At 46.1% G+C, this 27199-nt stretch overlaps 1 protein-coding gene across 1 annotated transcript in view; it reads left to right on the top strand.

Moving 5' to 3' along the window:
* Positions 1-27199, top strand: part of MAP4K5 (mitogen-activated protein kinase kinase kinase kinase 5) — a 686515-nt gene that overhangs the window by 280206 nt on the left and 379110 nt on the right. The window contains exons 12-14 of the mRNA XM_078659722.1: positions 5811-5927; positions 14488-14569; positions 26163-26221. Coding sequence (XP_078515848.1) covers positions 5811-5927; positions 14488-14569; positions 26163-26221 — 258 coding nt within the window. The remainder of the gene's footprint in view (positions 1-5810; positions 5928-14487; positions 14570-26162; positions 26222-27199) is intronic.

Raw genomic sequence — 27199 nt, 5'->3', positions numbered from 1 at the left:
AATGAAGAGAATCAGTTGAGGACCAGGTCAACGAGTCCAGCCCTTTCTTCGAGAGCTTTGAGGAGAAGATTGTGATCGACCGTGTCAAATGCCGCCGGTAGGTCTAGGAGAATGAGGAGGCAACACTGGTCAGAGTCCTGAGATTTGTATATGTCACCAATTACGTTGAGGATTGCAGTTTCCGTGCGGCACCCTTTCCTGAATCCCGACTGATGTGAGTCGAGTAGGTTGGTATTGTCCAAGAGCCGGGCTAGTTGGAGGAGAGCACATCTTTCTAGGATTTTGGAAAGAAGAGGGAGGTTAGAGACCTGCCTGAAGTTATTTAAGTCATTTCTGTCCAGGCCTGGTTTTTTTAGCAGTGGAGTGACTTGTCCAACTTTCAGACAGTCTGGGACGACTCCAGTTTTTAGGAAGCTGTTGATAATCCTGCACCACAGTGGGACTAGGGATAGTTTCAGTTTTTTGGTGAGTTGAGTCGGAAGGGGGTCAAGGGTATGAGAGGTGGAGAGAAGTTTGACTATCTCTTCTTCTGGAATGGGCTGAAAGAGTGACCAGGGTTTATTAGTGGGCGGGGGGCGCTACTAAGCACCCCACCGTGTCTGCTGTGGGAAGGGGAAGAGCAGTTGGTGATCAGAGATCGTTCGATCTTGGAGATCTTGTCATTAAAGAAGTTAGTGAAGTTGTCACATCGTTCTTTGGAGGCCTGCCCCAGGGAAGTGTCGGGTTTGGAAGTTTGCTGTCTAATAATCCTGAAGAGTTCCTTAGGTCTGTTTTTTGCGCTCTCCAGAGCCGAGCGGAAAACTTAGATTTGTTTGTTCTTGATGTAATTGTTGTATTGCTTCTGGATAGTTATGAGTTTGTCACGCTCGCAGGCAGTGGGCAAGCTCCTCCAGCGTCTTTCTGCGGCTCTTAGTTGTCTCCTTTCTTCATTAGTGTCAGAGTCGAACCAGGATCTGGACGGAATGGCAAGTTTTTTTGTTGTTGTTTTTTTTTAGTTTTAAGGGTGCTAGTTGGTCAAGGAGGAGTCCCATGTTCGAGTTATAGATCGCGGTGAGGTCATTTGTGGAGAGATCTTTCTCACTGGGTAGAAGCAACTTTAGTCTATCCTCCATGGCGTCTAGGGGGATATGGGTGAGATTTCTTGACCATTGGGGAGTCATGAACAGGAGGCAGGGATAGGGCTCTTTGGTTTATGTGGAATAAGATCATGTGATGACCTGACCAGTCCATTGGGAGGATGTTGTCGATCGTGATTGTGTCTTGGTGGGCATTGATGGCATCCAGGGTCGCTCCTTTGTTGTGGGTTTCTTCAGAGCAGTGTTAGGAGAGGTTATTGTCACAAAGGAGAGTATTGAGAGATTGAATTAGTTTGTTGTTGGCTTTGTTCCAGTGTAAGTTGAGGTCGCCCATGATTATGAAGTTAGTGTCTTTAAGAGCACAGTAGGCAATCGGGTCGGAAAGGTGTTCACCAAAAGTGGGGGAGTTGAGAGGTTGATGATAGATAAGGTGAACAACTAAAGGGCGGTTGTCCTTAGTCTTGATGGTGACAGATAGACATTCAAAGGAGCTGTAATTGCATGGGTCCATTACTGCGCTCTCAATGTCATCATTGACATCGCGTTGATCTTTTCTGTCTTTGTTGATGATGGTGAAACCTGGGGGCACCAGCATGTCTAGACAGGGTGGGGAGATCTCATTTAGCCATATGTCTGTGATGAACGCAATGTCTAGGTCCTGAGAGAGGATGGCTTCAGCTAATTCTGTTGCATGCTTGGGGGCTGATCTGCAGTTAATAAGCATGCAGTTGGTTGCTAGATTACTTTTGTTCCCATGCTTTCCTAATGGGGCCATCGGTATGGAGGTGAGGAAGGACAGGGGTCTTGGGGTTTTCACGAGAGGAAGGTCTCTTATGAAGCCTGTGATCACTTGAATATTGGAGTTAGTGGAAATGGGAAAGGGGAGTCAGCTTCTTCAGCGGACATTGCTGCTTTAGTTCTGGATGGTCTTTGTTTTTGGGTCTTCACATCTTTATTAGTGTGGCTCTGAGCTTCAGACGTGCAGGCTTAGATTCCTGTGAGACATTGTATCATAGCGTCGGTTTTAGAGGACCTCAGCAGTCGATGCCCGTGGGCGGGTGCTGTCCCGAATTGGGGTTTTAATGGGGTAGAGTCAGTCGGATATGAGGCCATTAGTTGGGAATGTTGTGGCTTTCGCGCCTTGTCTAGGTTGGAAAGGATTTCATCCAGGCCTCGGAATATAATTTCTAGCTGGTTTTCTAGTAGATCCAGCCGGTGAGCCATATCTTCCGGGGCTGGAGACTTGCAGTTCTGGGTAGGGACATCTCGAGGGTTGGGGGTCAGGGTCGCCTTGTGTGGTATAATGTTGAGTGGGTCCGCCTGGCTGTCTGTTAGTGACCCTCAGTAGGGTGTTTAGTCGTGGGCTCTTCCTCAATGATTCTGCAGGAGTGCTGTGGGGGTCCGTAGAACGAGCCCGAGGGATGATGTTGTGCTGTTGAGGAAGAGGAGAATGGGGGGTGGTAAGGATTGCTCTTCTTCAGGAGAGAGAGAGGGGTCAGTAGACCGATCCTGTGGAATGATGGGGTGATGTTGAGGAGGATAGGATTGGGGGGGCTCTGAGGTCTGATCTTCCTTGTCACGGTTTGTGGGGATGGGGGAGTGGGAGGAGTTTCTGGGGGGGTGGCTAGGGGGGCTCATCAGGGGAGTGGAAGTAGATAATTGCTTCTCCTGATGGGACCGGTTGATCGGGGAGGGGGGCTGGGTGGAGCGTGACGAAGAGAGTGCAGATGAGTGGAGCGAAGAGTAGGGAAGAGGGAGTCAAAGGCCTCCAAGTTCTCGTTGTTGGCCTTTATCAAGACTGTGCCATTTACGTAAATGGTCACTGATATATTACCTTTTCTAGTTGCCTGGTTGGGAAGAGAGGTCGTCAGTTTACAGCTATGTGAGGTGGTCGTCGTTTTAGATATGTGAAGTAGTGATCTTAGAGTGGTGGTCCAGCTCTCTGGTCTATCTGTGTGGAAGATGAGATCCATCTTCAAGTACATCTATCAGCCATAGTGGTGTACACAAGGATAGTAATAGGAAGACGTTTTTTAACGCAGCGGTCTTCAAAAGATTCCTAGATGCAGCAAAGAAACATAGCTTATAACACCACCCTTTGAGCCAGTGCATAATGTGGGACTCAAACACTTAAACAGCCTTCTTAATTGCATTTACGTCTCTACAGATTTAGTGAACAGTCGGTTCTCACAACACAGGAACCTTAACTGCAAATAAACAAGGACAGAGTGGTAATGAGAACACACCTAAATTTCTATCAAAGGTGATTTCACACTTTCATGTTAACCTGGCCTTACTTAGCTATGGTTTTTGAGCAGCCAAAATCGCAAGTGGAAAGGGCCCTGCATACATTGGATGTCAGTAAACCAGTTCTAGATATACAGAAAGCAAAAACAATCAGGAAAGGGAACCTATTTTTCATACCTTTCTCCCTGTCAAGCAAGGATTCCCCAGCCTTTAACCCCTTGGCCGCAGTGGTAATTGCGCCACCATGTAGTGTATTTTGTAAAGCGCACAGCTGCCCCAACGGGGCGTCCTGGCGCTGTATAACGCTGTGGAACCCTTCCTGGCTCTCCCTGTGAGATGCCTCTCCTGGGCACCCCCAAGGTGAAACCAGGCATCCCAGTGTTGTAGGGGCCGTTGTGGAGATTAATCAAGCTATTGCCCAGAGTTGCAGTGTGAGACCCATGATTAGAGTAGGCGCCGATGTGAGAATTATCGAGTCCGCGGACATTGAGCCCAAGACCCTGCCGCGTCGGGACTTGAACCCTGGTCCCGGGCCTGATCTCTGCTTCAGAGTCTGCCGCTCTAACCAGTGAGCCACACTTCTCCATGCTTGTGACGGAACCACTCTGTCACGAGCCGCGGTGGCGCTGTGCTTGTGACTCAATGGGTCCGTCACGGCCCCGCCCGCTCAATAGAACGCGCCGCGCAGGCGCGGCGGCCGGGCCGTGACGTAACCAATCCATCACCAGCACAGCCCCACCGTGGCTCGTGACGGAATAGTTCCGTCACGAGTGCACAAGGGGTTAAGGAAACTATTACTCGTTGGATAGTCTAGACAATCCAGGAGTAGTGCTGGGATAGAAACCAAGGGCACCGTCTACAAGGAAAATGGGAACAACACTCAGTTTCATTTCTAATGTGTCCTTAAACAACATCTACATGGCAGCCGCATGGTCTTCCATTCACACCTTTACAAAACATTAGTGTGTGGATCCAAGTTATCAAGGAAGCAGAAGTGGGGCAAAAGGTACTGTGATACGTGTAAACACACTCTTCTCAACCTGGCCTCCTAAGGGAAGAACATACCTTACCTACTTAGTGCATAGCATGTGACTCCAGTAAGTTCTTCAAGCTGCAAAACAACTCCACCATCGGTAGAATTGGTTAAATGATGCACTAATGATGAAACGTGGTGAATTTTGGATTTCAATGTATTAAGTATGGTACATAATGATGTAACAATGACAGCGCAACAAGTCATCAATAAACATCATTTTTTTAAAACTTCTCCAGCAAGTGAAAAATCATTTGTTCCTCACTTTCTTAAGGTGCACACCGCATGAGCTTATGCACAGCTGTTCTTTGAGGTTACTTACCCTAAAAACGATCTTCCTTATTTTATGACTTTTGCGTCCTGTGTCAATGGATTGCGTACACCACTGTACACAACTTTACTAGAAAAGCTGATGCTTCAGACCAGGCATCATTCTACCAAAGGTGATGTTGCCTTTCTGTGTGGGGCAGTCCAGCAGGCTCCTTGCTTTCTTCTCTTTACCACCTCTCTCTATGGAAAAGGAGTAGTAGCTTCATTGTTGACCTCAGGAGTGCCCTTAGCTTTTGATCAATCAGACTGAGCGAATAACTAACTTTCTGTGAGGTTCTCTGGTGCCAAGAAAGGAAAAGCACTTAAGGAATGGACCTTATCCATTTGGATAGTTCTTTACATAAAGACATGCATTGCTTTGGCCTAAAAGGAGCCTTTTAGGCTCATTTGACTAGAGGTACGACCTTGGTCAAGGGTGTTTGGGTGCCGGCCATCTGTCGGGTGGCTACATAGGCACCTATTCAAACTTTGACCCAGCAGTACTACTTTAAGACTCTCTGGTCCGCATGGAGCGCCATTTTGCATGCGCATTCCTTTGGGATTTCCTGAAGTGAAGTCTAGTACCCAGACTCTTCACCTTTTGGCATTTATTTAAAAGGTGAAGAATCAGCATTTAGAAGTAGGCATAAGAATGCAAACCGCAGATTCCACACCGGACCTCCCTGTTCTGTGAAACGGTCTTCTAGATGTTAAGGTCCCAGTTTAGATTTTGCTCACTTTCATGGTTCTCTATTACTGATATTCCACTTGGTTTGAAATGTATGTCCGTGCAAAGGGTCGGTACGATATTTGCTCCTTGCTGTCCTTTCCGGAAGCGGAGTAAGATTGCTTTGGAGGCTGATGGTGCCACCTACCAGCATGTGTGAGCAACTGCAAGAAAGATTTCGGAACCCTATTTCCTGCATGTGGAAACGACTGTTCGTGTCCACCCGAAAGAGCTTTTACATAGGTAAATAACTGTTTTGGAACTGTTTATATTTTGTGTATAATATCACTGAAATTAAGCTGCAAAAATATGGAAAAAAATGCTGTAGAATAAAAATGTGCAGTGCAACTAAAAAGATGTGGTGAAAAGAACTAGTCCTGTTGTTTTCTAACGGAGAATTTGTTTTTTTCTTTTTCAGCATAGCTTTGTTTGTCAGTCTGGTATCTCTAAAGCTTTAGCCATCGAACTGCTGGACAAAGTAAATAACCCAGAAAGCCATCCGCATGATGTGGAAGCAGACGAGGATGATATTGAGGTGAGGAAAACTTGGTTATTACTGGTATGAGTACTTCTCCATTGGCATGTTTCAAAATGGTCAGGGGTCTTAATTATGGGTGGTTGATTTATGAAGTGCTATGAGGAAGTGAGGTCTGCAATTTGGAGCATCTTAAAGACTAACTTTTATGGATACATTTAGTGGTAGATGGCATAGCGTAGTGCTATCAATTTTGGCGATCATCTTTGTAGAATTACGGTATGACGTCTTATTTACCATTTTATTCTGTGGCACGACTAGGTCTTACGAAAGAAAATAGTATTTGCCAGGTTCCAATGTGTTTCTGCTTCTGAAAGAGTATCCTTTTATTGCTGCTGTGAAGAGGTGCATTAATGCAAGATTTACCACTTTCAGATCCTTTTTGGGCATCTCTGGTTTGAGTATATTGTTTTCTACCAGAGTTCATAGATAGTCCTGCACCAAAGTGTGTTTAGCTTATGCCTCACAGTTTGTTTTTGGAGAGGCTGGTGGGTGCAGATGTTGATCTTGGTTTTATTTTTTGGTGTGGTGGCCTGAGGGGTGCTCTGCATTGTGTTACGCGATGGTGTATTAAGTTTCCATTGTGTCTACAGGGTAGTCCTTGAGAGAGGACTGTTGGTTTGATATTGTTGATAGGCCATAGACTGTATGGTGAGGTAGTATGCCTAGGGCTTGATGCACTGTGTTGTGGGGAGGGTGTTTATGAAGTAGTAGAGTGTGGCTTTCCTTTTTTTATGAGGCATACTGTCGTAGGTTTTGAATCCTGCCAAGAACCAGAACAGCTTCCATGGGCCCTACATGCCAGTAGGTGGCGCCATTGCATCCACTGTGATTCCCTCCTGCCATGGACTTGACAATATAATAATAATAATAATAATACTAGCATTTTTAAAGCGCGAACAGCTGCCTCAACTAGGAGGCGTCCCGGCGCTATGAGGGCATGGCAAGAAAACTAGCTGGGAGTCTGCAGCTTAATGAGGCACCGAGAACAGCCACGACTTAAGCTGTCTCCTAAAGCTTATTTCTGATTGGGCCTTTCGCAGCTCAGGAGGTAGGGAGTTCCATAGACGAGCCACATTGGCTGAAAAAGTCCGGCCGCCCAATCTAGCCCTTTTGACTCGTGGCACACTCAGTAGCACCTGATCATTTGAGCGGAGGGAGCGGGTCTGTGTGTATCTGGGCAGACGGGCTCTCAAATAGGTAGGGCAGGTACCATAGAGGGACCTGTAGGCCAGAGTAAGAATCTTGAATTTTATTCTACTGGCAATCGGGAGCCAATGCAGGGCTCGAAGATGGGGGGAAATATGCTCTTTAAAAGGAATATGCTTAAGCAGCCTAGCTGCCGCATTTTGCACCGTCTGCAGCCTTTGGACCAAATATTTTGGGAGACCGCTGTACAGACCGTTAGCATAATCCAGTCTCGATGTAATGGTGGCATGAATCACGATTTTCCGGCAAGAATCAGGCAAAAGTTTCAGGACTGGGCGAAGATTCCTCATTTTGCTCAGGCAGCATCCTGTGACCTGATGGATCTGGGGCACAAAAGAGAGATTTTCATCCCACTTGACCCCCAGATTTTTTGCCCACTGGGAGGGGGGAGGTGGGGTACCCATCTCAATCGGCCACCAGAGCTCAGCTGGAGGGTGACTGCCTTTGCCAAAGAAGATCACTTCCGTTTTTCCCGGATTCAATTTCAGCTTATTAGTATTCATCCAGGAAGCCACATCCTGAAGGCACCCCTTAAAGTTTGCGAATGCCGCTTCTGAAACCTCTGAGTAGGGAAAAACCAACTGGGTGTCATCGGCATAAGATATTGCGGTGACTCCCCAGTTGGCAATGAGGGAGAAAAGAGGGGCAAGATAAACATTAAACAAAAGGGGGCTTAAGGCAGATCCTTGCGGGACCCCGCATCTCAGAGGCTTACGCTTTGAAGCGCATGTGCCTAAAGTGACTCTCTGCGTGCGGTTTGACAGATAGGACTGCATCCAGCCAAGTGCCTGATCTTGCAGACCAATTTCTTCCAAACGTTGGACCATCCTAGCATGATCCACCGTATCAAACGCGGCCGAGAGATCCAGGAGCATCAGCATAGCCGAGTCTCCTGAATCTAACGACCACCTCAGAGAATCAGCCACCTCAATCAGCGCCGTCTCCGTGCTGAAGCCGGGTCTGAACCCGGACTGAGTCTCATGAAGAATATTATTAGATTCGACATGAGCATTCAGCTGGCGTTGAATAAGTTTTTCCAGCATTTTCCCGGGAGCTGCCAGCAGAGAGATAGGACGGAGGTTAGTTAAGTCCTCCGCATCCCCGTTTGGCTTCTTCTTTAGTGGCAGGAGCGTCGCATGCTTCCAACTCTCCGGAAATTCCCCCGTATCTATGGATGTGTTCCAGATGTGTTGAAGCATAGGTGCGATAGCGTCCGCTAATGGATCCCACAGTTTAGGTGGACATGGGTCCTCTGGGGAGCCTGACTTACACCGGGTAATCTCTTGCCTTGCCTCATCTAACGGGATTGGATGAAATTTCCTCAAGGAGACTGGGGGCCGACCCCCACTCTCTCTATCCTCCTTGGCCGTAGGTTTATGCGGGCCATAGGAGTCATAGACCATCTGTATTTTGTTATCAAAATAGATGGAGATCTTGTCACAAAGTGCTACAGATGAGGGAATATCCCTTTCAATACATTGGGGCTTCAGAAAGGATTGAACCAGTTTAAACACTTCTTTGCTGGGGTTTTCTGCCTGTTGAACAATGGAGGCATAATAGCTCTTTTTTTCTTTCCTAATGTGCTTATGAAACAGCTTGGTGGCCTCTTTAAATTGTTTTTTTACTAGAGGGCAATAGTCTAATCTCCATTGTCTTTCAAGTTTCTTACAGGCTCTTTTTTCCGATCGTAGATCAGCTGAGAACCATGGGGCAGTGGGGGAAGATCTCTGCGCTGTCACCCTTTTAGCTGGCGCTACAGCCTCTACCATGTTGCTAATCCAGTTACTTAGTGCCTGGGCATCCGCGCTGGCCCTCATAGTACGCTTAGGCGGATCATGGGACAGCATCGAACTCATGATGGCCGGAGTAAGACTTTTCCATTGCCTCTTCATATAAAAGTGTTTGCTTTTCCTAGGTGCTACATCATTTAATACTAGTGTGAATGGTATGAGCCAATGATCTGACCATGCTACTGGAAGAGCATCATCCACTATTATGTTTTCTAATGTGGAAAAAATTAAATCCAGTGTGTGCCCAGATCTGTGTGTGGGACCTTTATTATGGAGCATCAGGTTTACAGCACTCATTGCTGCCAGCAGGTGCTCTGCCGCCGTGTTGCCATCCTTATCAATGTGGACATTAAAATCTCCCACAACCAGGAAGTGCTCGTGTTTCAGCGCATTCAGCGTAATCGCATCTAAAAGTCTAGCAGTACTGCTCTCAGCGCAGTCCGGGGGACGATAAACCACCATCCCAGCAATGGCTAGTTGAGGGTTTAGGAGAAGGCAGAAGTAGAAGCATTCCATTCCTGGGATTACAACTGGTGTTGCGAAAGATAAGGAGAAGCAGTCTTTGAAAATTACTGCCACCCCACCCCCGCGCCTGCCATCCTCGCGATTCGAGATGCACATAGAAAAGCCCACCGGTACAGCTAAAAAAATGGCTGTCACATTATGTTCATTTAACCAAGTTTCAGTTAAAAATAACAAGTCCCAGTCTTGGCTCTCTAGGAGCAGCCAAATGTCAATGCTGTGTTGAGGCAATGATCTACAATTCACAAGTCCCACTCTGAGACCGCTAGCTACTTGGGCCGACGTAGCCCCTGGAGTCTGCTTAGAAGGAGAAGCGGCCCTGACCCACGCATTACCGCATTCCGAGCAAATAAGTGGGAGCGTGGCCTCCACAAGGGAGTGAGTTTTACAAGGCCCCCCTCGGTTAATGGCCATTAGATCTTGCCTCGACCAGACAATCCTATCGGGATCCGACCCCGCTGGGGCAGCATGCTTGGCCCTGGCCGCAGTCCGGCCGCGGACGGGCGCAGACGGGCTGGACTTAGGCGCGACTTCGGCGCGCCATCGTCGCGCCCGCTGCGCTCGTCCGCTGCGCGGCCGGAAGCACATCGCCACAAGTAGGGACTGGCCCGGAAGTGATGCTGGCTGGGGGAGGAGTCGCGTCCCTCCGCTCAATCGGCACACAAAAGCCGTGGCGGAACAGGGACGGACCGGGACACTGCAAGGGGTTAGTACAATCAGCCCAACAATGTCTATATCCCCCTAAACAAATCAAGCTTCCCACCAGCAGTAAATTTAAAATTAGTGACACGCTTCTAAAAGGATAAAATAACACAAAACAGTTTTTTAAAATTGCAGGTTTCACTATCACACTGCCCAGCGTCTTACTCGCGCTGCTCTCACCAAGCGCGGCGGGATATGTAACCATATATGGGAGCCACTCCTTCTCATTGACGTCAGTTCATTTTATCCTGAACCCTTTAATGTGGATCCGGAGCACCACTCATCTGTATTTTGTTTGACCGGGAACAACGTTTAGTGAACAGCATTATTAGGAAGTGTAGTAGGGATATAGCCCTGGAATGCTATACTAGTCATGGGTCACAAGCATATCATATTTCTGTCTGTGATGTGTGGGACTGAAGTACGAGTCCAAGCCTTGCAGTAAATGCTACCGTATATACTCCGCGATTAGGAAGTGGGAGGCCAAGATGTACATGGTTGAGCATAAAAAGCGAGGCCCTTCCCTCTTGAGTTGAAACCATAGGACAAGACGTTGTAGAATATAAAAAATCACCATAAAAGGGACTTTCGACATTGTTGGGCTGAGTCCTCTAGTTGGAGTTGGCTGGATCGGATTCGGGCTTCCTCTGATCACATTCACATCTTTGAAAAGAAGCTTCCGAGTTCACCAGACCATCTTCAGATCTGCAGAAAGTTGCAGCCTTCATAAAGGCTGTGCAGCAAATTTTCAATGTGAGACTGCCTCTCTGGTGTTCCTTTGGCAGCCTCCAGTTGTTCTTCAGCTGTTTGCTCTACTCTGGGTGCTGACTGACCCTGCCCAGGGATCGTCACATTATCCTTTATCCTGAAGAAACCCAACTTTTACCCTGGCAAGGAAGCCAATTATCAGCATATCACTTTATTGCCAGCTTTGGGGAAGATTCAGGAGAAAGTGGTGGCCAAACCGTGTTCCTGTTCCTTTGAAGGCTAGGACACAACATTCAGCCATCTGTGGAAGTTGGGCTTTCGTCCTGGGCACTGAATCCACCCGTGATGAATCCAAGGCCATTATGAATAAGGAGGATGGGACAAGAGTCATCCTTTTGGATATGTCGCATTTGATTCTGTATATCATGAAATTTCTTTCTGAGATTGGTGGACATTGGTTTAGAATGTACTCTTGTTTGAAGTAAATTCTGATCATCCAGATGGTCATTCCTGCCCTTCAAGTCTGCCACGGTAGATGTAACCTGTGGTGTATCTCAGCTGTCATCCTTTTCTCCAATTAAGTTCAATTGTTATGTAAGTCCTCAATCTTTTACTGTCAGAACCCTTGCCTGCAGTTCCCTTCTCTAATGATACCCCATTGCTCGTCACACTTGTTGATGTTGCCAACATCTGTGTTGAAATGTAAGCACTGTTTTGCAGTTGTCTGGCAGTTGATGAGCCACAACTATTTTAAACCGAATGCCAGCAAAATTGAGCTTTTGTTAACAACATATTGGCAACATATTTTGCAGGGGCTACCCTCTTTGGCTAGGAAGTCTTAGTATACCCAGTAACCATGTAAAAAAGGTAGAACCACTTGATATTTTTAGAAATCCCAATGCTTCCATGTCTTGGACAGGCTAAGGCAGTCATTTCAGACTTTTTCCGCACTCTGTGTTTCTTGAGCACAGTACTTCCCTTCCTTTCTGAAAACAAGCATCCTTTGACGGTCGCTGCCATTGTAGTATATAGGCATTCCATTGCATACTCAATGGGATTCCTGTATAGTGCTCATAACTTTGCAGTGAGAACTATTTTGATGCTTCATAGTTCTGATCATTTGCCCAAAGCACAGAGAAGCCTGCACTAGGAGTAGAACACACAATTTAAGCAGGTTTGGAGGGCCCGTAGGGTTTTTATGGCATAAAGTCTGAACTTGCTGTCATGTTCAAAAAAGTATTCCCCCACTCAAGTGCCAGAGAAAAGAGCCCACCGACGGCAATTTGTTCCATTACCTGTCAGACTGTGGAACAATCTAATCCACACCCTCAAGACCAGCAGTTAATTTGACATCAGGTAATCGAATTCAAAACTCAGTCCAATATTTTATTTATTTATTTATTTTATTTTTGCCATTTATTGAGCGCGAACGAATACCCGGAGGCGTCTCGGCGCTAGATTATTCACATAATTTTCCCAGAAAAAAAAGAAGAAGAAAGGCTCCAAGTGGTTTGGTGATCGGTATTACTGACTAAAAAGCCACGTCTTCAATCTTTTGCGAAACTGCAAGAGTGAGGAGATTGTCCTAATGTGCTGCGGCAAAGTATTCCATAATTTAGGAGCCGCGACCAAAAAGCGGCGATCACCCCACGATACTGTTTTAGACCGTGGGACCACTAGTTGGTTAAGAGTGGCAGATCGGAGCTGTTTGGCCGGTTTATAGGGTATCAGCTGGTCCTTGAAGTAATGTGGTCCTTGATCAGGGAGTGTCTTGTACACTATGCAAAGTGATTTGAACTTAATCCGATTCCGGATCGTCAACCAGTGATACTTCTTAATCGTGTCAGATATGGCCGAAAACTTGGGTTTCCCAGAAAGCAGACGTGCTGCTGCATTCTGTATTGTCTGAAGCTTATTGGTTACCCTGACCTGGGCATTTAAAAATAAGCCATTACCATAGTCGAGAGACGCTAAAACTAAAGAACTAACCAGTGTTTTAGCCGCTGTCTCTGGCAAAAACGGGATGATTTTCTTAATCATTCTTAGTTTGTGATGGGCTGTAGCCGCTACTCTGTTTGCATGCGCCACAAAGTTGAGACCCTCATCAAAAATTACTCCTTGGTTCCTGACCTTAATGGCCAGACTAGGCGGGGCTCCAAAGGCTGAAGACCACCAGGTTGCTGACCATCCTGGTGAAAGGGGTCCAAAGATGACTACCTCCGTCTTTTAGGAGTTGAGCTTAAGACAGTTGGACGCCATCCACTCACCGATTGCTAGCATTCCGCTTTTGAAGCGCTCTGCCACCTGGTGTCCATCGCCCTTAATGGCCAAAACCAATTGCGTGTCATCAGCGTAGGAGCTTAGGCTCATCCCATATGCTTTGATGACATTAGCAAGGTCCGACACATAGATATTAAATAGTGTCGGACTTAGGGATGAGCCTTGAGGAACCCCGCAAGGTAGTGACAGCTTGGCGGATTGGTATGGTCCCACAATGACAGCCTGGGTTTAAACACTGCAGTCTGTGAAAGTCTCGCCACTTTCTGGCATCAGGTTTCGTAGGTTTAGTCTTAGCTGCAGAATGTTTGGTATGTGGAACCCCTTTATAGACCAGAAGCGTGTAGCTCAGTAGAAGTTAAATGTTAACACCATTAGAGCATGACTTTGCCAACTTTGATAGCTCACTTCCTGATGTGTGCCTGGGCTTTGCGTTATTTCATGAATATGTTAAAAGCAATCATGATTTGAGGTAATGTTTCATCTCTTGTGATTGTACAGATTAGCATGAGGCTGCTTGAGACATTGCGTTTCACAGTGTTTTGTTAAGCCTTGTGTTATACCTCTCCTAGATGGTCTACAATTCAGTCCATGTGGCTAGGGCTTCTTTCCTAACTTCAGTTAATGAATCTCAATGTAAAAGATTTGCCATCCAGGGGCCTGGTCTTGAGTGCATTCTTTGACAACATTATCACTCATACTGTATCTCAGAACTGATGTGCAATTGGAGCCGGCTTTACCACTTCTCCCTCAAGTCTTTTTGTAACTTATATGAACTATTCACTTTCTCCTCTTCTTTTGCTTTTCTCACAGTTAATGTTTACAACTCTTTTCTAGAAGGTAAATATAATAATGGAGATCCCAAGATGGATCAATTTTTTTCCCTGTACTATTTATATACATTTCCTACTTGGTATAGTGCTACTTGCCATCAGTTATGTGGCATTAGTTCTCCTTGTGCATCTTCATCATATTTGTAAGAATCCAACCCACGCTTCATGCTATCTCACCGTTTTGGCTGCAGATTAGAATGTAGATAGCTCCAGTTGGTGCAGGTTATTGTGGAAGTAGTTTTAGTGTGAAAATTATGAAGTTGAGTGGCCCATGATTTAATGCATTACAGACCTGGCATGCCTTGGAAATAGGAAAGTCAGTGGACATCCTCGAAGCGAAACTATGTTACTTGTGGATTTGACAAGTTTCACTTCCATATCATCTTTATCTTGAGAAATTATGGGACTTATTGATTCCTTGTACTGACTTTTGGAATTCTGAGGGTTAGTTTATTTGTTACGATGCACTCGGTGTGGAAAGGGTCCACTAATATGTATATTTCTTGTTCCCAATTACAGCCACTGCCAGTTGCTATACGTCGTACCATTCGTTCGTCAAACAAGAGCTCTAGAGCAGAAAGGACTGCTTCAGAAATAAATTGTAAGTTGAAAGTACCAATATATATATATATATATATATATTTGTTTTTTTTTAATTTGAAGTTTGTTATGCAATGCAATAATACCAGTTTTTTGTTATACAGTGACATAACTAAAAAAAATAGCAAATATCATATCTATCTTTTTTTTAAATTTGTTTATTGATTTTACACAATATACAATAAACAGCTCCTGTCACAATGTAATTATACAGCATATTTCTATGTCCAGTTGAATCATAGAGCAACAACAAACCAAACAACCGGTACCGCCTTAAACATCTCTGCATTACAGCAATCTGTAAGGGAGGGGGTCTTGGGGGGGGGGGGGGGGGGGGGGGAGATTCATAGCAATAAATTAAAGCAGCCAGAATAATCCGTAAGGTTGAGGAAAATTACACCAGTGCACGACATTCGTTGTGTATAACTTTGAAAGAACAGGTTATAAATTCTTTACAGATGCATAAGCATTTACATGACATTGACACAGGTAATATAGAGCTACGAATCATCGACTCAAGGGACGTTCGCCCCCCCCCCCCCCCCCGCACAGCTAGTCCGACCCACCAGCAGATTCCTGATCGGCCGTGTTATTCGAAGAGTGCGCTCTGTTATTGGACCATTGTATGAACGGTTCCCATATATCCTTCGGCCTAGAAGTTGGTGGCATGAGTTCCCAATATACACCTAGTTGAGTGTGGCCGTATGTGACATCTGACAACCATTCAGTAAAGATGGTATTCTTTTCCTGCCCCATTTAAGTGCAATCTGCCTATGCGCGTATAGCAATAAAAGAGCATGTAACTTGCGCCGTTTGGGTAATGTGTGTTGTGCTAGGCCCAAAAGGCCCAAGTGTGGTGAGGTCTCATCACTACGTCCAACTATGTGGTTTACAGCCAGGAAAATGTCCGTCCAGTATTTTACAAGTGAAGGGCAGTCCCATGCCATATGCAAGAATGAAGCAGGTTCATGCCCACATCTCCAACAGCATCCATCATCGCGCAGCTTCATTCTGTAAAGACTCACAGGGGTTCTATAGTAACGATGCAGGCATTTGAAATGCACAAGTCTAAGTTTGTAATTGGGGGAAAGTTCTGTCAATTGTTTGCAACAGTAGGCCCATTGCTCCTCCGACAGGCGAGGGTCTAAATCCCCGTTCCAAAGCTGCAAGGATTTTGGTTGTGTAACAGGGGCCTGATCCTGCATAACGGTATATAACCGAGTGACTAGCTTCTTAGGGGAAGCTTTGGCCAGAATATTATCTAGTGTGTTAAACGTCGGAGGAGCCTCTGGGAATCCCTCCCACAGCACGCGACAGGCGTCCCTTAATTTATGGTAGGTGAACTTCTCAGCGAATGTTAGCTCCTGATCGTCTGTGCCTGCAGGCAGAGGCCGAAAGCTGCCATCTGGATACAAATCTACGAAGGTGAGCAGCTGCGTACCACCTATTTCCAGCACCTCCCCACCCTGCTCCAGACATGGTAGTATGGGGTTATCGTGCAGAGGCATAGAGGGCGCGTATAGCATTGGGACACCTGCTCGCCCCTGGAGTTCCCTCCAGACCCATCTCAACAGGTCAGCAGTATCAATGTCCTGTCGGGATCGCGGCCCCTTTTTGTAGAGAGCTATTTTCAGAGGGGTGGGTGCAACCGCATCTATCTCCACCGCAACATTCGGCTGATACGGAGTGGGATAAATTCAGAAGTGGAGAAACTGCGCCTGTGCGCACAGCGCATATAATGGCATGTCCGGAGCCCCGAGGCCACCCTGCCTAAGTTGAAGCGTCAGGAGGTCCCAGTAGGCCCTAGCCTGCCCGCCAGCCCACACCAAGGACAGCAACTGTGTTCTCAGGGTTTTATAAAAATGCTGAGTAAGGGGAATGGGTGCATTAGTGACCAAATACAAAAATTTAGGCAAGACAACCATTTTTATCAATGCCACCCTCCCAGTAATGGATAGCGGCATTTTAGACCATATGGCTACTTTCGACTCCAGCCAGTCCATAGCCCGTCCAAAATTCAGGTTCCATATGTCCTGTAGACAGGGGCTCTCCTAGGTACTTGACTTCGCCTGCTTCCCAATGCAATGGATATTCCGAGATCACCGCGGGAGAACCATGTGTAAGCGGGAAGATCACAGACTTCCTCCAATTTATGGTGATACCAGAGAGGCCCCCAAACCGAATACATTCGCGAAGCACTGGATGTAGGTTGTCTGATGGGTTAAGAATGTACAGAGTAACATCATCTGCGTACATTGAAATCAATAAGCTCCTAGAACTAAAGCCAATCCCCGAGCAGTGTGATGCTGCCGAATTCTGGCCGCAAGGGGTTCCATTGCGATAGCAAATAGGAGGGGTGAAAGGGGACAGCCCTGTCTCGTCCCCCTAGTTATATCAAAGCAGTCAGATATCAAACCATTCACGCGCACACGTGCTTGGGTCTTTTCATAGACCAACTTTATGCGGGTAATAAACAAGGGGCTGAACCCCATGCGGGTCAGGATTCTAAAAAGGTATGTCCATTCAAGCGAATCAAACGCTTTTGTTGCGTCTAGAAAAATGGCTGCCGCCTTCGTGCTGGGGTGTAAATAATGTAAGACAGAAAAGAGCGTTCGCAAATTATGCGACGTTGCACGCCCAGGGATAAACCCAGATTGGGAGGGCTACCATCGGTAGTAGTGGCTGTAGACGATTGGCAAGGAGCTTGGCATAAATCTTCACATCTACATTAATCCATGAAAGTGGACGATATGAATCAAGTTCTTTGTCGTCTTTGTCGGGTTTTAACAAGGTCATTATTAGTGCCTCGCACATGGATGGGGGAAGAGTACCAGAGTCCAGCGCCTCATTGTAGACTGCAAGCAGACGGGGAGCTAATTCCTCAGTATACGTTTTATAAAAGGACGTCGTTAGTCCATCGGGTCCGGGGGCTTTCCTCAGGGGTAGGCTCTTGATCACCTGTTTGACATCGTCGGTAGTTATGGGTAAGTCCATATATCGTCTGTGCGCGTCATTGAACCAAACAAGTGCTATAGAATCTAGGAAGTCCTGCAAGTCCTCCGCTAGGGCCGATTTGGAAGCTGTGTCTGGAGAAGAATACAATGTAACAAATTCCCTTAAGACTCCCTCCTGCCCCGTCACCACTTCCCCAGCAGGTGTGTGAATGGCATGTATGAATGCAGTGGAGGTGGATCGCCGGATCATGTTAGCAAGAGTACGACCAGGTCTGTCCCCCTCACCATAACGCCTGGCTTCAGCATGCCTCCCCAGGAATTTCAACTCTCTCTGAGCCTCCTCCGCAAACTCCACAAGCTTGCTCTTCAGCTCCGCCGCCAGCACTGGGCTAGCCTCAGAGCAGAAGCGCCCCTCTAATTCCTTAATCTGGCTTTCCATCTGTGCCAGTGTCCCCGTCAGTGCTTTCAAGACGCCTGCCTGTCGAGCAATGCATTTCCCTCGGATCACAACCTTAAAGGCATCCCACAAAATGGACTCCGATGGGACCGTGCCAGAATTGAGATAAAAATATTCAACCACATCATTTCTGATCTCCTCCTTGAATGCCTCATCCAGCAATGCATGAGGTGGCAACCGCCAGCTAAAAGCGCGCGTAGGTGCACCAGGGAGTGTTAGGGTAAGCAAGCAAGGGGCGTGGTCAGAGAGGGAACGCGCCAGATGAGAAGCCTGCACATCCCAGGACGCCATGTCCGAGAACACCAGCCAAAAGTCCAAGCGGCACCATGCAGCATTTTGGGCTGAAATGCATGTTCCCTCCCGTAGCAAAGGGTGCCTATCTCTCCAAATGTCAACCAGCTGCCCTTCAGACATCAGGTCTCTCAATGCTGAACCCGCCTGGGGATGTAGTGGGTGTAGTGAGCCCTGCCTGTCTAAGTGGTCATTTAGCACTGCGTTAAAATCACCCCCCCATATTATCGAGTTGCATTGTGTCGCTACTATTCTGAACCAGATATCTCTAAAAAAGCCCGGGAAGTCGACATTCGGACTGTACACCGCCACCAGAAAAACCTGTCTACCCCCTAAGAGACCATGGAGGACAATGTATCTCCCTTCCTGATCTATGTGCACCGCAATGTCTCTCCAATCCAGATTTTTCCGGACCAAAATAGCCACCCCACGAGCGTAGTTGGAATAAACAGCAGAATGCAACGTCCCCCACCGTGCATGTCCAAGTCTTGGGGATGGTGTAACGTGTAAATGAGTTTCTTGTAGAAAACAGATGTCTATGTTGTGTCGTGTCAGGTAAGCATGCACAAGTCTAGCTTTCCTCTTATCATTCAGACCTCTGATGTTCCAAGTTAGTACATTAATCCTCACTTGCTGCATAGCAACAATAACTCAACATGTAAAGCGCATTTGTTCCCCCCGAAATAATAAGGAGCATCAAATGAAAGTCCAAAGAAAGCAGAGAGCGCGGACCAGAACAAATGAACCAAACCAAACCAACCCCGTACCATCCCCCCACCCTCTCCAACCCCCCAATTAGGTTGTGTTAAATCCCCCCCAAACCCACTAGAAATGCGGGAGAACAGGAACAATGGGAAATTTCCCGTGGGGGCAAGGACACAGAAGCATACTCCCCTGTTTGCACAGGGTGGCTGAGGACAAGGGCAGATGCTCCTTCGCGGCGGCGCGGCCAGGCCACACGAGGAGACCCTCAAGCACAGATACACTGGTTAATGGTCTATGGCGGCACACCCCAAAATGGACCTTCCAAAATACGCCAAACAGACAATATCTAACATAAGAGAGGCAAAACAGTCGTGGCATTTCAAATAAGGGCAGCAGCACTTATACAAGAACATGGTAATTATAGGCAACAGTACACATAGCACAGTAAAACAGTTAATCATTATCACTGAGGCGATCGGCTGATGACTCTGCTCCGACACCATTTCTCTTGGATTTGGGCCCACATATGTGTCTAGCAAATTTGAGTGCAGATTTAGCATCCGCAAAGAAGTGGGCAGTACCATCATATGAAACTTTAAGTTTTGCGGGATAGAGCAAAGAGTACGGGATCTACGCCTGCATCAGTAGACGCTTAGCTGGGAGAAATTCTCGGCGCGCAGTCTGCACCGCCGGGGTGAAGTCAGGATAGAATGATATATTATTCCCCTTGTGGGTGATTTGACCACGTTCTCTTGACAGCCTCAAAATGGTGTCTCTGTCCTGGTAGTTCAATATTTTGGCCAGGATGGGCCTAGGCGTGCCTCCAACTGGCGGTTTTTGGCCCAACGCCCTATGCGCCCTTTCAACTACGAAAACCGGAGAAAGGTGAGGATCAAAGAGTTCGTGGAGTAGGTCAGCCACGAAGACCTCCAATTTGGGCATGGCTGTAGTCTCCGAATCCCTGTGAGTCTAAGGTTGTTTCTCCTAGAGCGCGCTTCAAGGTCATCGTTCTTTGCTCTTATGACCGTCAGAAGCTTATCCATGTTCAGGAGTTGTTCCTTTGTTTCTTGTCAGAACTCATGGAACTCGACCTGCCTGTTTTCCAAACTGTCCAGGAGTGTTTCGTGCGATGCGACTCGAGATTTCACCGTTTCTAATTGCGCGGTCAGGGTATCTAGTTTAGCGTCTGTTTTTTAGGCTGGAACGCATTTCAAGCATGAGCGATCGCAGGTCTTCACCACACTCCTCCGCCGTGACATGCCTGCCACTCCCTGGGCGCCGGGGTCCTGGTCCGATTGCTTGGTGCCTCTCTTGTTATCAAATGTTATTTTAGGCTGTTTTGCATCCGCTTTGCCCATGATGATCAGGTAGTGTACTTCCCAATAACGCTGCCCCTATGTCGGCACGTACCGGGAAGCGGTGTGTCCGAGTGCTGGTGCGCCAAGAAGCTTCTTTGTGTTTCAACAAGGAGTCAGCGGAAAGCACAGGTCCGAGTGACACAGAGAGCGCATATGTTGCGTGGATTACACTGCGGGCTCACTAAAAAGTAAAGTAAAGTCCACATTTGTAAAGCGCACAATCACCCGTAAGGGTCTCTAGGCGCTGGGGGCCGTCTGGAAGATTAAGCAAGCTATTGCCCAGAGTCACATGGTGCTGGGCAGGGCAGGAGGGGGGCGCCACAGACCAGGCCGGGTCTATAAGCCAGTCTGCTGGGTCCAACCACGTGTGCAGAGAATGACCTGATCAGCTCCGACAAGCAACGCTGTCCAGCGGGGTGTAAGACGGCCCCAAGACGGGCCCAAGACGGCCCCACTACCTGCGCATTCACCAGGGTACTATTTCCACCTTAAAAGTCAGAATGACACGTAGAAGGGGTGCACCACGATGCAGTCACAGAAGGCGCAGAAAATGGCGGCCAGTCCCAGTGCCGATATGAATAAGTAGGCCCACCAAAGCCGGTCACACAATAGCTGAAAGTCAGCGGTCACCCATACCGGTGTTCGGGCACTCCTGGGTGAGTGGCATCGCCATCGAAATCTATATATGTAAACAAAAATTCCCAGGCATGCACAAACGTAACTAGCAAGTACACATGTAGATAGAATTATCTACAACAACATTCGACAACTGCTTTCTCCAATAAAATTGGTTTTAATTTCTTTCAAATATTCATAAGTAATTCATATGATAAAAATGCATTACAATGTTCAGAGTCAGTGCAAACTTCATTGTATCTATACATGATATGTCAAGATTAAAATTTCAATAAACATTTTAAAAACTGATGGTTTCCTGTCGACGCGTTTCGACACGTGAGTTGTCTTCTTCAGGACTGTACCATCGATATTCTTTTAATATGTCACAAAAATGGCGTAGATATATATTAGGTTTAGTTCTCTACGGGCGGATTTCCCAACAAAGTACTCCGATTACAGGAATATCAAAGCACTTAATATCTTAAGTATAGTGACTCGTGACTGGTGGCATGTGTTAATCTGATAATGGTTAAAATATCTTCTTTCCACTCTATGGTATATCAGGACGCTGGGGACGCTGTGGGATGCTCGTATTGCTGACCCTGCTCAGAGGGTTTAGTATACCGTGTGGACAAGCAGGGGGCCGGTCAGACTTGACGGAAATGCAATTCGTCCGTTTGGTGGCGGGTCAGATAAGAGACCGCTCTATGTAGACACCGGCAGCTGTGGTAACCACAGATTGATTGTTGCTGCCGGAGGGACGCTACGGCGTGAACTGGAAGGAGACCCAGAGAGTTTCTACCAGTCACCTTAGAGCTGATTGCCCCAGGAGCAAGGAATCTTTTGCTTGAAACACCAGCCCAGCTGCCGGTGTCTACATAGAGCGGTCTCTTATCTGACCCGCCACCAAACGGACGAATTGCATTTCCGTCAAGTCTGACCGGCCCCCTGCTTGTCCACACGGTATACTAAACCCTCTGAGCAGGGTCAGCAATACGAGCATCCCACAGCGTCCCCAGCGTCCTGATATACCATAGAGTGGAAAGAAGATATTTTAACCATTATCAGATTAACACATGCCACCAGTCACGAGTCACTATACTTAAGATATTAAGTGCTTTGATATTCCTGTAATCGGAGTACTTTGTTGGGAAATCCGCCCGTAGAGAACTAAACCTAATATATATCTACGCCATTTTTGTGACATACTAAAAGAATATCGATGGTACAGTCCTGAAGAAGACACAACTCACGTGTCGAAACGCGTCGACAGGAAACCATCAGTTTTTAAAATGTTTATTGAAATTTTAATCTTGACATATCATGTATAGATACAATGAAGTTTGCACTGACTCTGAACATTGTAATGCATTTTTATCATATGAATTACTTATGAATATTTGAAAGAAATTAAAACCAATTTTATTGGAGAAAGCAGTTGTCGAATGTTGTTGTAGATAATTCTATCTACATGTGTACTTGCTAGTTACGTTTGTGCATGCCTGGGAATTTTTGTTTACATATATTCTCTACCCTGACCCAGGATTGCTATACGCACCAGGGGGCTCCTGTTACTTTACATCGCCATCGAAATCGCCAGCCAGCCCCTCCGCACTGCTGCAGCCTCGCGGTCGCATAACTTGCATGCCAGGATGTAGCGCAGTCTACAGTCACAGCACCATGCCCCCAGCCGACACCTACTGAGTCGCCGCGTACATATCTATCCAACTTGCAGTGGTGTCCCGCCACAGGGGCTCAGGAAGAAGGGGCGCTACGCGGTTAATTGTGCCTCAGAGTTTCAGCACCCCATGGAGCCTGCGAGCATAGCGGCCGGTTCTCTCACAAAATGGCCACCTGTGCACTCGTTGCCGTCCCCGCATTTATCCACGGGAGTAGGTAGAAGCAGAACCTCACACAGGCCCCTCACGGCGCCGACTCGCCAGCCCAAATCGTATCTGCCCCCTTGCCAGGAAGCACGGCGCGGTCCTCGGAGGCAGGCCGACCGGGCCCTCCAGGGCCCGCCCCGCACCGAGCTCGAGTTTGGTGCACCGCCGCAGCCCTGGTTCTCGCCTTCGGATCGCCGCTAGGCTCTCGCACCGCTCACTCTGCCATAGCGACTGTAGGCCTCATCCGCCGACATGTGGGATAAAAGTTATATGGCCGTGCGCGCCAAGGTCTCCTCTCGTAGCACCAGCAATCACACCACCACAAGCGCGCCTTATTGAAGGATTATCAGCAGGATAAATGGCTCAGCCGGCGGAGCTCGCTCAAGCTGCGGCCATTTCGCAGCCCTGCTAGCCACGCCCCCATCATCATATCTATCTTTAGACCACAGGAAAACCGACATCGTATAACAGAAGCATTATAGATTATACCCATCAAACAGAACAGGCAGCATCTATACAGTCAATCAATCAAAAGGAGCCCTGGGGGGAAAGAAGGAAAAAGGCCACCCCCCACTCAATCAATATTGAACAACAAGGGCCTCCCCCACCTCTCACCTATTCTCATTGAACCACTCGCAGAGTTAAATGGCCATTTATACTGCTGCCCTAGATGTGTTCCTTAACACTAATCTAGAGGGTCATGGTGTTCATAAAAAGTTACACCCAGGTCTAGACCCACTCTAAAATTGTGAAAATAAAGTGAGCAAAGAGAGAGTACCTCACGGTAGCGACACCCGAGGGTGTTCCTGGCAAGCAATTGCCAGTGTACCCACTTCTCATCATCGGACACTCTCTTTCTTGTGAGTAAAGAACGAAAGGAAAAAACACAGATCATGATTCCCCATCTAATACTAGTGTGGTGCACGAATATAGAGACTGTATGTCCACTAGTCTAAATGAAAAGTGAAAAAATTTGTGTACACCTAGAACCCCTATGATAGCCAAGAGCAATCGGCCATCACTACTAAAATGTGGAAAGACTTGCTAGCTTTATGACTTTATTCTGATGCCGCAAGAATTCCCAATTAAAAATGGTTCTTAATATACCATATATATTTACTCAATGCCGACATGTTTCATTGCTATAAACTTCAGCAACTTCGTCAGGGCAAAATTGGGGTTCTGTTTTCAAGCTTTACTTTTATTGGTTCACTGGACCTGTAGTGATATTTTTAAAAAAACACAGCGGGAAGAGAATGTGAGTCCAAAGCACAGGACTTCATGTATCTACTCAAATGAAAACAACAACATAAAACATGTAAAAGACACACAGCAATGACTGTATCCACTGTTACCTGATGGCTGCCAGTCACTGCATACCTTCAACCATCACAAATACTAGACAGTGTGTCAATGGATCACGTGTCTACTGGTGGCACACTTAGTATCTGGCCCCCTGCAGAACAAAACACACAGACAAAATGAGGACACCCGATCGTTCTACCTCTACACTAGCATTGTACTGTGCACCTAGAGCCCAGACTGAGAAAGCCAGCTGGCAATCCCAATTTCCCGAATGTATTGCCTTGACCTACAAACAGAAGCGACTTGTGGCGCTACTCTCAAAGTTCGCCCACTTCTCATACACACGGACACAACTTCACCCACAAAAATGAGCTTTGAGGCTTCGATCTTTTAAATTGTAATCACGTGGCTCCCTACAGCACACTTCCCGGCAAGCCCAAAGTTATGCGCCCTTCTTATCGACGACGAGTCTTCTCGGTCAAGAACGCTACTCCTACTTACTCCCGCTCCCGCATCTGAATAAACACCGGTAGGGACGCTAGCCCACGTGATGACGCGTAGCGTATCACGTCATCCGGTGGCCATTTTGGATCGGGTCCTTAACATTAATAAAGTTAAAAACAAAATCTCGGGAGTGAGCCTGGCTCTAACTCTGTATTACAGGGATAAAAACTTTTAAGAGGGTGGGGATACTCGTGGGACGAGGGGCGGGAATGAAGTGCTGTTGTAAATATCATCATCTTGGACACAGCCGTGGTGAAATATACAACACGTAGAGTATTATCACCCTTTGCGAAGCCATTTACTTGTTAAGCACACTACAACTTAATCTCACCGCTATTGTCAAATTAAAATCATGTGATGCAAAGGTAATTCTCATCTAGAGCACTCCTCCTCAGGGCACCCATGTAGCCATGATACTACAGAGTGGTCCTGGTGGAGTACCAAAACCCATCTGCACAGCCCAACACACAGGAGGGAGGGAAACAAGACCAACCGGAATTTATTATATATATATATCTATATATATATCTATATATCTATATATATATATATATCTATATATCTATATATATATATATATATATATATCTATATATATATATCTATATATATATATCTATATATATATATATATATATATATCTATATCTATATATATATATCTATATATATATATCTATATATATATATCTATATATCTATATATATCTATATATATATATCTATATATCTATCTATCTCTATCCGGATCCGTCTTGAAATTGCACGTGTTCGTGCTCCCTAATACTTTCGTTCCCCCAAGATCCTGGCGTCCGTATTGCAATCTGGCGTCCGGATTGTAATACGTGCAATTTCATGACCGATCCGGGCCAATACATTCTTTTGTCTTATGTAACAATTACGTTTGGAAATTTTTTCCCGCTCACTCACCCATACTGGTGTCCCCATCTATAGTTTCTTTTGAATAGCTCGCAATTTTTTAGTCTTGGGAGGTGATCGCCTCAACATGAACTAGCATACCCTACCGGGTTAGAATTATCACCGGCTTGGGGATGTCATTAACTTGGAATTCAGCCATAGAGCCCTGTAGAGTCGGAGAACACTGTTTCTCTGATGAAACACGTGTCGGCTGGCTGTATGTCCTTTTGTGTGATGACCAAATAAAGAAATCCATTTGCTTTTACACTGCATCAACCGGATGTATTACTATACTATTTGAGTGCGCAGGACTTTTGCTATAACTATTATCTGGTTTTCAAGGCCTTCTAGCTCTCCATTAACTTGCAAAGAGAGTACATTTGTAAATTCATCTGAGTGAGCATAAATAGGAAATGTTGGTCTTTTTTGAAGAGGTACGTTATTTTAGGGGTAGATTACAGAACTGTAAATGTAAAGCACTGGTGGAGTCAGTGATATTTATTTGTGATAATGGATCTATAAAAAAGTTTAAAATATATAGAATGTGTATCTTCTATATTATATACATGACACAAAACGTGTGATCTTTATTTTCTAGTTGACAAACTGCAATTTGAACCGCCTTTGCGAAAGGAAACAGAAGCTCGTGATGAAGTGGTATGTTGGTTGATTATTTTTCCAACTTGGTGCTTAAAATGTCTAATTTAATTGGTTGTCATGTTTCTAGACTGTGTCACAGTCATCGTCTCCTGTTGGTTTATTTCTGGAAACATTTCATTATGGAACATGTTAAGAGTTAGAAAATTCATCAGGCAACCCCGTGTGATTGTGAATTTGTCTCTGTATGTAGTGGTCTTCAGCTGACAAATTTACCCTGTGGGTTGTATTTAAATCAATTTCCAAGTTAGGGTTGGGTTGTATATAAATCAATTTCCAAGTTAGGGTGGATAGCCACTCTGGTAATTTCGGTCCTATCGACCCCCCCTTTCTGCTATCAGCATTACCCAAGTTAATTGGTTAAGTTGTTGATTTATATTTTTAGTTTAGCGATTTAAACATAACTGAGCAGGCATTCTTGAAGAGACCCGAAATTGACCTACTTGTGTATGCTTTTACTTCAAATGAAAGCATTTGTGCGTGACTCTATTTCAGATATATTTTGGTATTACTACGCCATTGGAATATAATTTACATTCAACATGTTTTTTGCCAATTCTGCATATATATTACAAGTCCTAATTGTGCCCTGTTTGGTTTATTAGTATCGGTTCTGTTGGTCTCTAAGATTACTTGCTGTTGTTTTTTTTTACAGGCGGTCACTGTGGTTTTAGGCAAATCCATGGATCGTATTTCATAGCCCCTGGAAAGTCTTATATCAAATACCTTTTTATAGTGCCTAGTGATGGTTTAGTGTGTATATTTAGGATGGGAGGTTCATGTGTACATTTCAGTACAAAAACTGTATAAATGCAGTATTTTCATCACACGTAAAGTTTATTCTGAAAGCCCATTTTTAGAATATCGAGGGTTTGCATATCTGTGCCCCACTTCGCTCAATGTTTGACAGTGTCCATTCTGTGGAAGCAGACCATGAGAAGTCATTGAACTAACAAAATACATCCGACTCCCTCCAAT

This window comes from Lissotriton helveticus, chromosome 9 (genome assembly GCF_964261635.1).
Source record: "Lissotriton helveticus chromosome 9, aLisHel1.1, whole genome shotgun sequence".
In the NCBI taxonomy this organism is placed as follows: Eukaryota; Metazoa; Chordata; class Amphibia; order Caudata; family Salamandridae; genus Lissotriton; species Lissotriton helveticus.
This window is presented reverse-complemented; position numbering and strand designations above follow the sequence as displayed.